Source organism: Orbicella faveolata, unplaced genomic scaffold, assembly GCF_042242905.1.
Source record: "Orbicella faveolata isolate gen_17 unplaced genomic scaffold, um_ofav_v1 contig_1, whole genome shotgun sequence".
In the NCBI taxonomy this organism is placed as follows: domain Eukaryota; kingdom Metazoa; phylum Cnidaria; class Anthozoa; order Scleractinia; family Merulinidae; genus Orbicella; species Orbicella faveolata.
Window position 1 is genome coordinate 24,947,765 of NW_028301536.1, and position 11,548 is coordinate 24,959,312.

Below are 11,548 nucleotides of genomic sequence, written 5' to 3' on the forward strand. Positions count from 1 at the left end.
GAATATATCATTATTTTCTCTGTGCATCGTTATTTTCACGTTATTATGCTAATTAGGACGGCGGTCTTTGTTGACAAAAGCACAGCTTAAACTTCTTCTTCTAACATTTTACAGTTTTAACTGCCCCAAAATTTTATTGCATGTTTTTAAAGTTGAGACATTGCTCTTTAAGTGGAGGGTAGTTTTGGGATCTCAAGTGATGTACTTTTGGCGATATTTTCCTTTAAACTTCGCCTTTTTTATGGCGCTTCATGAGTAGTCCGAAAGGGAAGAAATTTAAAATTCTGTAGAAAAATCAGGTGATGATCAAATTGCCAAAACAGCCTCTCAATGTAACAAGAAACATCTGCTTGTCTCGAAAAAAGGGTTTTTACCCAGATTTAGATCGTTTTCTTTGTATGGCAAATTGTTAAAAATGTGCCCTAAAATGGCCGCTGAAAACCCTCTCAGAGGGGCAAAACCAAGATGGTGGCCCCAGCGCTAAAATACGAATCGAATTGAACTGAAAGTTATATTTTTGTGAATCACTTATCTAGACCATTCATCTGAGAAAGTTTGAGGAATTTGATTTTTTCTGGTCCAAATGGCCATAGTTGAAAATTACAGAGGGCACCTCTTAAATAAAGTGGTTATTATCATCATCATCATTATTATTATTATTATTGTTATAATCTTGTGAATCTTCTTTTATGAATGTCGAAGAAACTTGCAAAAATATGTAAAGTTCTTCATGATCATGTTTTAATGACTATGTACATGCACCACTCTAGCCCAGAGATGACATACGTGTATTAGCAAAATGTTAGCTGAAACTAACATTTTGCAATTGGGCACTTGACAGAAAATTAACTGACTGAATATTAATTAAAAGAGAGAGTATTCTGCCATTAAATCAAAAATTTACTAGGTTTTTTTTTTTTTTTTTTCTGTCTAATAGAACCAGGGATACACGCTTCAACAATCCCATCTTCATAGAGCAAACAATACAACCGAAAGATAACTTTTTTTCGACACAAAGTAAACACGGTTCAAGCATGCGACTTGGAAACGTGTGCCGAAACACAACTTTTCCTTGAAATAACAAAATAATGTGAGCGGCGCACCATAGAAACTTCGATAAACAATTCTTTCGTCAGGGAAAGAGTATTTTACCATTTGAATGAACGGTTTGTGTCAGATACCAGAGATATCGTTCTCTCGACAAGGTCTTTGGAACGCTTCAAACATCTTGCAAGCGACTTGCTGATACATGCTGAAACACAGAACTTTTCCTTGAAGAAAAAATAACTAAACGTGAGCGACGTGCCAGTAAAACTTTGATAAACAATTATTTTGGCTAAAGAAAGAGCATTTTACCGTTTGAATGAATGGTTTGTGTCAAATATAACCGGAGATATCATTTTTTCAACAAGGTCTTCGGAACGGTTCAAACAATAAACATCTCGCAAGTGACTTGCCGACGGCAGGTTTCTTTTGCAGGTCACAGGTCAGAGGGCACAGGGCACCAAAAATATACCAAAACGTCATAAAACAGATGCATAGAAGTGCGTCCTAAGTGTAACTATAACAGCTCTTTTCTGAAAAAAAAAGAAAAAAAAGCATAAGGGAAATCAGCCGTAGCACTGAAATAAAAAAAATTGATCCAAAGAAAGCCAAGACTTATTTCTGTTGAAAACATAAATTCTTTGTAGCCTTTCAATATAATATGAAAATGAAAGAGGCTTACACTGATGTTGACAGTGAACCAGGAGAACCTAGAATCTAGTCTGTCATGATTTGTCACACACGGCATTTTGATGCATCAAAATGGAGGGTTCTGTATGTTTTGTGAAATTTGGATAGAATTTGTATTTTTATGACACATGATTTAGCCTTTGCATTTTTACATGAAACGTGATTGTTTGCTTTTTTCTGTGAATGTGAAGCTGTTTTTCAAATTTTTCATGATGCATGAAAAGGCCAGTAACTTATGCATGAAAAGGCCAATAACTTATGCATGAAATTGTTTTCAGAAGAGGTATAGGGGACCCTCTTGTTTCTGTTTAGTACATACCCGTTGTAAAGATTTCAAAAAAAGATAGAAATAAAACAGTTCAATTTGCTATCATAATGAATTATCTTAATTCAATAACATATATGTAACACTACATGTCTGAAAGCTACATTTCAACCCATTTCATACATATACCACCCCTAGCAATTTTTTCATTAAAATTATACGGCAAAACATTTTTAGTTGCCATGGGGTTTGTTGCATGGAAACATCTATAAACCTCTTGGGAATCTCGGGTAATTCTTACATCAAGAGTTTTACTGTGTGCTTTGTGATTGTGACCTGTGACCTGTGACCTGTGACCTGCAAAAGAAACCTGCCGACTTGCCGACGTGCACATGCCTAAACTCAGAACTTTTCCTTGAAGAAAAACAATAACTAAACGTGAGCAGCGTGCCATAGAAACTTTGATAAACAATTCTTAGTGGCTAAAGAAAGAGCATGTTACTGTTTGAGTGAATGATTTCTGTCAAATAAAACCGGAGATATCATTTTTTCAACAAGGGTCTTCAGAACGGTTCAGACAATAAACACTTTGCAAACGACTTGCCGATGTGTGCCAAAACACAGAACCTTGAAGAAAAAATAACTAAACTAAATGTATTGAGCGGCGCACCATAGAAACTTTGATAAACAATTTTTTCGTCAAGGAAAGGGTATTTCACCATTTGAATGAGTGATCTGTGTCAAATATCATGTCATTTTTGCGACTAGGATCTTCAGAATGCTTAATTCAGACAATAAACATTTTGAAAACGACTTGCCAATATGTGCTGAAATACAGATCTTTACTTGTAAAAACGTTAAGTTCATGTGTTAAGATAGGGAGTTCAGGCAACTGTTTCAATTTTCTTCCCATTTTTGGTAGCTTAAGATCAAGCAAGTGTTAATAAACGGTAGTTTGTTGGGGAATTTGCGAAGTGATCGAAAACTTGAAATATGATAGCTTTCATTGATTGGTATGACATTTTAACAATATGAAATTTTGCTTTGAAGCCTTTTTCATTCCCAGAAATATAATGTCCTTTGTTTGACCAACAATGCTTCACATAAAGAAACTTATGGGAATGCATAACAAAGAGACGTATACAAGTGTATATACGCGCATGTGTGCTCGTATATACGCGCATATGTGCGTGTATTGACATACGTGTATACACAAAATACGCTCGTATAATGTGCATATGGGTAGTTCGCTTGTATCTGAGCTGCACTGTAAATCTAGTCTGAAGGCATACGTGCATATACTATATGCTCTGTGGCAAGCTGTCAAGCCATTGAAAACAACAATGACCTGTTAAGAAAAGAAAAAAATAAAAGGTTAGCTCAAACCATAGTTACCATACTAACTATGCTCAAACATACTAATCAGACATACGTGTATATGCTGTTTTCGCGTATGTGCGTATATGCATACGCATATATGTGTATTGGGCTGACCTGAATTACACATATATTTTGGTTCAGATATATCTGAGCTGCACTGTAAAAGGTTTCTTATCTCTAACAAATGCTTTTGGGGCTTCAATATCACACCCTACCTTGTAAAAGTCCCTTAGTTTCTTTAATAGCAACATGGAATTTACAGGTTTTCTCTAAATTACAATTATTGTATGTTTATTTATTTGGGTATTAATGGTCTCTTAGAGACCAAAGATAGAGTAGTAACTTGAAAGGTTGAGGAGAACCGCAGATAATGTGTGTGGTTTCACAGGGCAGTTTCGAATATTTTATGGAATCATTATGGTCTGTTGTTTGTAAGTCAGAGTGTAGACTATAGAAAATGTGGTAAATTCAGTAGTGAATTATGGGGAACATTAATTTGGTGTGAAGTCCTGGGTGAACAGCCCGGGGGGGGGGGGGGGGGGGTACTTGGGTCAATCTTTGGTGGGTATGTGCCGCTGGTCTCTCAGAACCCCTACCCCATTATAGTCATATTCTATGGCCAATTATAGACCCCATCTTAGTCACTTTTGGGTAAATGTAATTTTCATGACCCCAACTTAGTCACTTTCTGTTTTTGCGTCTGCCGTATAAATCCTTTTAACTAAGTCGTTTGTAAATGAATTGACACAATTAATAAACAGAATGAAGAACACTTCAACAAACATACCGTCATAAATAGTTGAAATGCAAACATTCTTCTTTAACGGTAACATTACACTAGCACTGACATTATAATAGCATTTTTGATGTGGATAAAGCAAACTAGTCCCAAGCAAAGGAGATCAAACGCTTATTACAGCAAAAGAAGATCCAAGTTATCTTCACTTCGATGGACGCAGAATAGCAATTAAATACCGTAACACAAATGTGGACTTTGTTCTGGACTATTGTTCAACTGGTTAATGCTTACTGACTTCAAGGCCGGAAATGTAATGGGAACCGTTTGTCAAATATTAAACAACAGCAATAAATACAGTAACATTTTTTTTCAGCGAATCTTTCCGTTTATAAATCACAACTTGCCAGAATTTTCTTAGTCTCAAAATCCCGGAAAAGTGTGACCCCATTCTAGTCACCCTATAAAAAATGCTTGAAAAGGCGACCCCATTATAGTCAGTCCAGTTGCGAAAATGCGACCCCATCCAGCAGCACATCCCCATTAGTCAATTTATAGGAAGTGCCCCCCCCCCCCCCCGGGTGAACAGGAGAGGGATGTACATGTACTATTTTAACAGTAATTGTTTGATTTCGGATGGAAGATAAAATTTATTGTGTACAATTTTCTTCTTTTGTCAGGCTACTTGAGGAAGAGCTGGATTGATGTGGATGAATAAGTCATTTGGAAAAGAAGACAAGGAAAGAAGGAAGGAAGGAAGGATGTTTGAAACTGACGGGGTGAAGAGACAGATCTAGACCGAAAAAAGACAGACTTGGGATTGTTGTACATGTAAATGGCAACAGCTGCAACTGGAAGAAGCGAAATCAGTCTCCTTGCCTGACCAGGTAAATACTATACTGGAATTGATTATCTCATCTGAATTTTCAAGCAGGGGTGGGGGTTATCAAGAGGATCAGATTCTGCCATACATGTATATGTATGCTGTTACAGAGGGAAAAAATAACTTACATCAGTCTATACCTCTCCCAGTAAAGTCAGTCCTGAATCCTGAAAAGGGCCAAATGGGCCTGAGAACAAGAAAGCTCAACACAAAATGGCAAACTGGGCATCCCTGATTACGAGATGCCTGAAAAATGTTTGTTTGTGAATCGTTGCAGAGATGTTTTTTTTTTTACTGGGAGGGGACGCATCTTTCTGGGTGAGTGAAAATTACACCAGCAAGTGCATTTTTAGAGACACTGGCCCGAATGGCAAGTGATATCAAAATGTAGTTTCCAACACTGAATAATATTATGTACAGGTTGAGCTTCACCTTGGGCTGTCACCTTGTAGTGGTGGTGAGGCTTGGGTGTCTCAATGACCCTAAGAGCTGTGCCGGCTGGGACTCTAGTCCCTGGCAGGTTAAACCATGCCGGATTGGTCGAGGGGTAGAGACCAGACAAAGAACAGCCCCTGGTCCTCCAGGTTGGGGGTTGGGCGGTGGGTCAATCACCCGCCCCCTTAAAACAAAGCAGATTACAGAAACCTTAAACACTTGAAGGCAACCTTCTCTTGGGGCCAATGTGGTACCTTGCTTAGGTAGGCAAAGTATGACGCCCTTGAGCCAAAGCCAAGAGGATGCTCAGGAGCTGAACAAACCACAAATGACCCCAAGGACTCAGATTAGAATAGGGAACTGGAATGTGAGAACAATGTTTACTGCAGGAAAGTCCACACAAGTTGCGAGAGTGATGAATCAGATGAAGATCCAAATTATGGGAATAAGTGAGTGCCGATGGATAGGAGCAGGTAGAATGAAATTGAGTTCAGGTGAAACAGTACTGTACTCAGGTCAAGATGACGATCAACTCATGCAAGGCGTGGCGATAATGATGACACCAGAGGCAACAAAGGCAAGATTCTACTCCAAGTTTGTCAAGCTTACAATGATACACACGTACGCGCCAACCAACGATGCTGACGAGGTAACAAAAGAAGACTTCTACGGGAAACTACAAGAAGTAGCTGAGCAGGTACACAAACATGATATGTTAATCATCACTGGAGACATGTATGCAAAGGTGGGTAACCTTGTCAACGGCCTTGGAAGAGTAATGGGACAACACGGACTGGGCACGGTTAATGATAATGGAGAAAGACTGAAAGAATTCTGTGATTTTAATGAAATGGTTATCACTGGAACAGTATTTCCTCACAAGGAAATTCACAAGCAAACCTGGGTGTCGCCCGATGGAAGAACAAAAAATCAGATAGATCACACTCTAGTTAACAGAAAATTTAGAACATCAGTGTTAGATACCAGGGCCATGAGGTCAGCAGATGTGGCCAGCGACCATTACCTTGTATGATCAACCATCCGATTAAAGCTCAAAAGAGCACCGGTAACAAAGAGTACCCAAAAAAAGTTTGACACACACAAACTCCAAAACAATGACATAAACAGAAGGTTCAACATACAGCTGAAAACAGATTCCAGGCACTAGCAGTGGAAGAGCTAATGAATGATGGAAGAGAAGAAGAAGGAGACCAAGTGGAAAGGAAAAGTGAGATATTGGAGAAAGCTTATGTAAAAACGGCAGAAGAGGTATTAGGGTACAAGAAAAAGAAAAACAAGCCATGGTTGAGTCAGGAAACCTGGGCTCTGATAGACCAAAGGAAAGTCATCAAACAGAAGTTAATCAGTGCAAGATCAGCGAGACTAAAGCAGAGATGGCAAGATGAATACCGACAGAAGGATAGGGAAATTAAAAGACAGGTTAGGGTGGATAAAAGAAGATGGACTGAAGAGATGGCAGAAGAAGCTGAAAATGCGGCCAAACAACAACATATGAAAATACTTTATACCCTGACCAAAGTATTAAGCAACGAAAGGCCAAGGCAGAGTGCTGCAGTAATGGACAAAAACGGCAAGATCCTTAATGATAAAGAAAGCAAAACCAAACGATGGTTGGAGCACTTCTCTGAAGTACTAAATAGAGAGAACCCTAGTAATCCAGTAAGTGAAATGGAGATAGAACTGCCGAATGAAATAGAAGAAATTGATACATTGATACATTGAACCCAGTAGAGGTGAGGTAAGGAAGGCAATAGGGCATCTGAAGAATGGAAAAGCGCCAGGAATTGACAACATACAAGCAGAGCTGCTCAAAGCTGATGTTGACTATGCTACCACTGAAGTCAAGGAGATCATAGACATAGTGTGGAGAAGCGAGAAGACACCAAGAAAATGGAGAAAAGGACTGATTGTCAAACTAACGAAAAAAGGTAATCTGAAGGAATGTAAAAACTGGCGTGGAATTACGCTGCTGTCAGTTGTCAGTAAAGTCATGGGAAGAATTGTGATTGACAGGATACGAACCGGAGTAGAGTCGAAACTCAGAAAGGAACAAGCAGGTTTTTGACCAGGTAGAGGAACTACTGAGCAAATTTTCATATTGAGAAATATCATCGAACAGTCAATAGAGTGGCAGTCGTCACTGTACGTTAACTTCATAGATTTCCAGAAAGCATTCGATTCAGTCCACAGGGATAGTCTATCATTGATTATGAGAAGCTACAGCATACCATCCAAGATAATCAACATGGTGAAAGCGCTCTATGCTGACTTTGAATGCACAGTAGTGGATGGACACGACACAACAGAGTGGTTCAAGATCAAAACCGGAGTGAAACAAGGCTGTAACATGTCAGGTTTACTATTCCTACTAGTCGTTGACTGGGTAATGAGAAATACATTGCAAGAGGGGAACACCAGGATAAGATGGAAGTTCACCACAAAACTCGAGGATCTCGACTTTGCAGATGATATAGCCCTTTTATCATCAACCAGGCAGCACATTCAGACTAAGACCGATAAGTTGGCGCATGAAGCAGAAAGGGTGGGACTGAAAGTCAATGTAGATAAATGTAAACTACTGCAAATAAATTCGAGGAACAACGTTGTGGTGGAGGTGAATGGACGAGGAATAGAAGATGTTGATAGATTTGTGTACTTGGGAGCTACGGTTTCCAAAGAGGGCGGAGGCACTGAAGACATCCACAACAGAGTAGTCAAAGCGAGGGGGGTATTCTTGAAATTGGAAAAGATCTGGAGTAGCAACAGCATCAGTCGACGAACCAAAGTCAGGCTATATAAGACACTGGTAAAGCCAGTCTTGATGTATGGCTGCGAGATGTGGAAAATGAATAAAAGTGATGAGAATAAAATCGACGTCTTCCAAAGCAGATGTCTTAGACGGATATTTAAGATACGCTGGCAAGAAAGAATTACATACAAAGAAGTCCTGAAGATGGCTGAGATTGAAAACCTCAGTGAGGGCATGCGAAAGAGAAGATGGAAATTCATCGGTCACATCATAAGGAAAGAACCAAATAATGACTGCAGAACTGCATTAGCCTGGACCCCAGAAAGGTGGCGAAAACGGGGTAGACCAAAGACAACATGGGGGAAGACAGCAGAGACAGAAAGGGAAAAAGCTGGATGGAAGAACTGGAGTGAGGTACAAATCGCAGCGGCTGACAGAGCTGGTTGGCGGGATTGTGTTGAGGCCTTATGTGCCACATGGCACGAAGAAGATAGGTAACAGGTAAAAGGTTGAGGAAACCTACAGACAAAGTGGGTGGTTTCACAGCAGAGTTTTGGATATTTTACAAACTTAGTACAGTATGGTCAGACTACTGTTTTTAAGAGTATAGACTACAGAAAATGTGGTGAATTTAGTGGTAAATTAGAGGAACATTTGGTGTGAAGTCATGGGTGAACAGGAGAGGGTAGTGCTATTTTAAACAGTAATTGCTTGACTTCAGATGTTAAATGTACACAATCATGTACAATTTTCTTTCTTTATCAGCCACTCAAGAAAGAGCTGGATTGATGTGGATTAATAAGTCATTAGGAAAAGAAGATAAGGAAAGAAGGTAGACTGGAACTGGATGCTAAAGACTGAAATGGTGGAGAGCCGGACCAAAAAACAGGGGACTGCTGTAGCGGTATATGGCAACAGTTGCAACTGGAAGAAACTAAATCTGTCACCTTGGCTAACCAGGTAAATACTATACTAGACAATGCTAGGAATTTGATCATCTCATCTGAAGTCAGACCGGGTCTTGGGTTCAAATCTCAGATTTTCAAACAAGGGAGGGGTATCCAGGACTGATTTAAATATGGGTACAGTAGCTTAACTGGAAGAAGCAAATCCAGTCTCATTGACTGACCAGGTAAATACGTACTGTGCATACAATGCTTGGATATGACACTCCAAACTTGTCAGCTTTTCAGTAAAGGACATTGAGGCGAGAGATGTGTTGCAGGACTGTAAACAGCGAAGTGGTTACAGGAAAGGGTTAGGCAAGGCCAAAATTGTGAGGAACAGTGGGAAAGAATGCCTGCTTTAAGAATTAAACTCTTCACCTAACATCCACCAAATTCCTTGTACTGTAATTTAATTTTATAGACTGTCAGTGACTGTCAATGCTGTATGCTCTCCAATTAGAAAAAACTGGCAATGTAAATTCCTGTAGGAAAGCCTAAATTTACTTACGCTGGCAAGATTTAAATCTCTCAAAGCACTTGTTAATATGTCCTTGTTTTCAACTGCCATGGTTATTTTTTGATGAGATAATTTGAAAAAAAAAAAAAGAAAGAAAAAAAGAAAAAAGGGAGTTCTTATATCAGGCATTCCTCCTCTCTCCCACTCCCCCAGTCCTTGCCCTCGTTGTCTAAGTCAGACTTCTTTGTGCAGAGAAACAATCTGGCAAAGGTAACAAAAAATTATGATGTGGAGATTGCATTCAAAGTTGGAATGATCAATAAGGCTAAAAAGTAGTTTGTAACGTCAAGTGTTGATTGTTGAAAAGCTAATTATAAACAGAAACCATTGAGAACTTCTTCAGGTTCACCTTTGGGAAACTTCCCTGTTCTAAAACTCTGTTAGTTGTATAATGTGCACAGAACTTTAGTACAGTGCTATGTGCTTTACCACTGCCACCTAGGAATTTTTTTTTTTATTAGTTTTTCAATTGACATCTGTTTGACAACTTCATAGCTTTCATTTCAAAGGCCAATCAAACTGCAACAACGTGCCACTGGTTTCAGATGTTTCCAGCTTGAGACTTTTGAAATTCCTACGAGAGTGAATGGTTAATTTGACAATTAAACATCTCTGCCCTCAACAGTTCCCATACATGTTTTGATTGGCTGGTTAAAAATACAGCAATTAGATGTTATGAAAAGTTGTCACAACGATGTCAAAATCAGGTAATCAAAATATTTCACTGTGCAAACTCATAATCAAAATCTTTTCTTAATGTGTCATTTCATAGTCAACAATGGATGGACAGTAGAGGTATCTGGAAAGACAGTGGACAAACCTGGATGGACAGTGGGCAAACCCAGAACATTCAAACCTTGACCAATCAGGTAAATATATGTAAACGTACACAGTTACTGTGGATCATGTGTCAGGTCATAATCGAGAATCTTTTCTGAAAGTCGAGTTCATTACATACAGTGTAGTCAACAATGGATGGCCAGTATACAGTACTGTAGTCTGATAAGTTTAAACAGACAGTAGACAAACCTGGATGGCAAGTGGTTATGTTGAACTAAGCTATGTACAGTCTGACCAAGGCAGTCATTAAAACTAGATACACAATCATGTAATTAATAGTGAATCAAATGAAATTGAATATTAAGTAATTTATATTTTATATAATAAATTGTAATCGCAATGTCACCATTAAACAAAATGAGAGTTAAAGGTGGCTCCAAAGGGGAATCATTTATCATGTTGCACGTGCAAGTGTTATGTTTTGAATGCTGTTTTTGCTTTCGTTTTTACACCCAGTCCTCTCAAACTTATTAAATGTAGTAAGCAATGATGATATGTTGATTTACTATGAATCATCTCTCGTAAAATCTTTACTTTTAATGTTGAATTATAAATGCCCAAACAAATGCATTGTTTACTGTTTTTATGGCTTTATTATTTTTATGATTTTCTTGAATTTCCTTCAGTGAAAATTTCCAAAATTTTTACAGTACATTGAATACGACGGGATACGAATTTTAAATACAAAAAAAGTACGGTTTGTACTGGCAGTTTTCTAGATTTTTGCATATTTATGTCTTTTACCGCTGCAGAAAAACCAGTCAGATAGATTTTGCTGAAAAACAAGCTCCAACTAAAGTAAACGATTTATTACGGTAGTCTGCCAAATTTTACGGAATTTCACTGTGGGAAACAAGAGAAAATTCACTGTCAGTTGTGGTTTTTGTGCTCATGTTGATGTCATAAAATTTCAAAAATACTTATGTTTTCCTTTGAGTGTGCACTGATTACTTGAGCTTTTGTCCTAAGTTTGAGTACGATTGTAAAACTACTGTATAGGAAGCCACCCTAAAACCAAAAAACTGGTAAAAATATCTGTTG

The 11,548-nt window shown here is 38.4% G+C and overlaps 2 protein-coding genes across 3 annotated transcripts in view; both read left to right on the forward strand.

Moving 5' to 3' along the window:
* Positions 1 to 11,548, forward strand: part of LOC149118506 (uncharacterized) — a 29,341-nt gene that overhangs the window by 10,247 nt on the left and 7,546 nt on the right. Inside the window, exons 2-4 of one of the 2 annotated variants that reach the window (XM_089297073.1) lie at positions 4,796 to 5,002; positions 8,969 to 9,163; positions 10,440 to 10,536. In XM_089297073.1, the coding sequence (XP_089153199.1) occupies positions 9,051 to 9,163; positions 10,440 to 10,536 (210 nt within the window). In that variant the 5' untranslated portion in view covers positions 4,796 to 5,002; positions 8,969 to 9,050. The remainder of the gene's footprint in view (positions 1 to 4,795; positions 5,003 to 8,968; positions 9,164 to 10,439; positions 10,537 to 11,548) is intronic. The other variant, XM_089297079.1, reaches the window with a different exon arrangement.
* Positions 5,708 to 6,466, forward strand: LOC149118507 (protein CFDP2-like). The gene has a single exon (XM_089287227.1). The coding sequence runs from the start codon at positions 5,708 to 5,710 to the stop codon at positions 6,464 to 6,466; it is 759 nt and encodes a 252-aa protein (XP_089143353.1).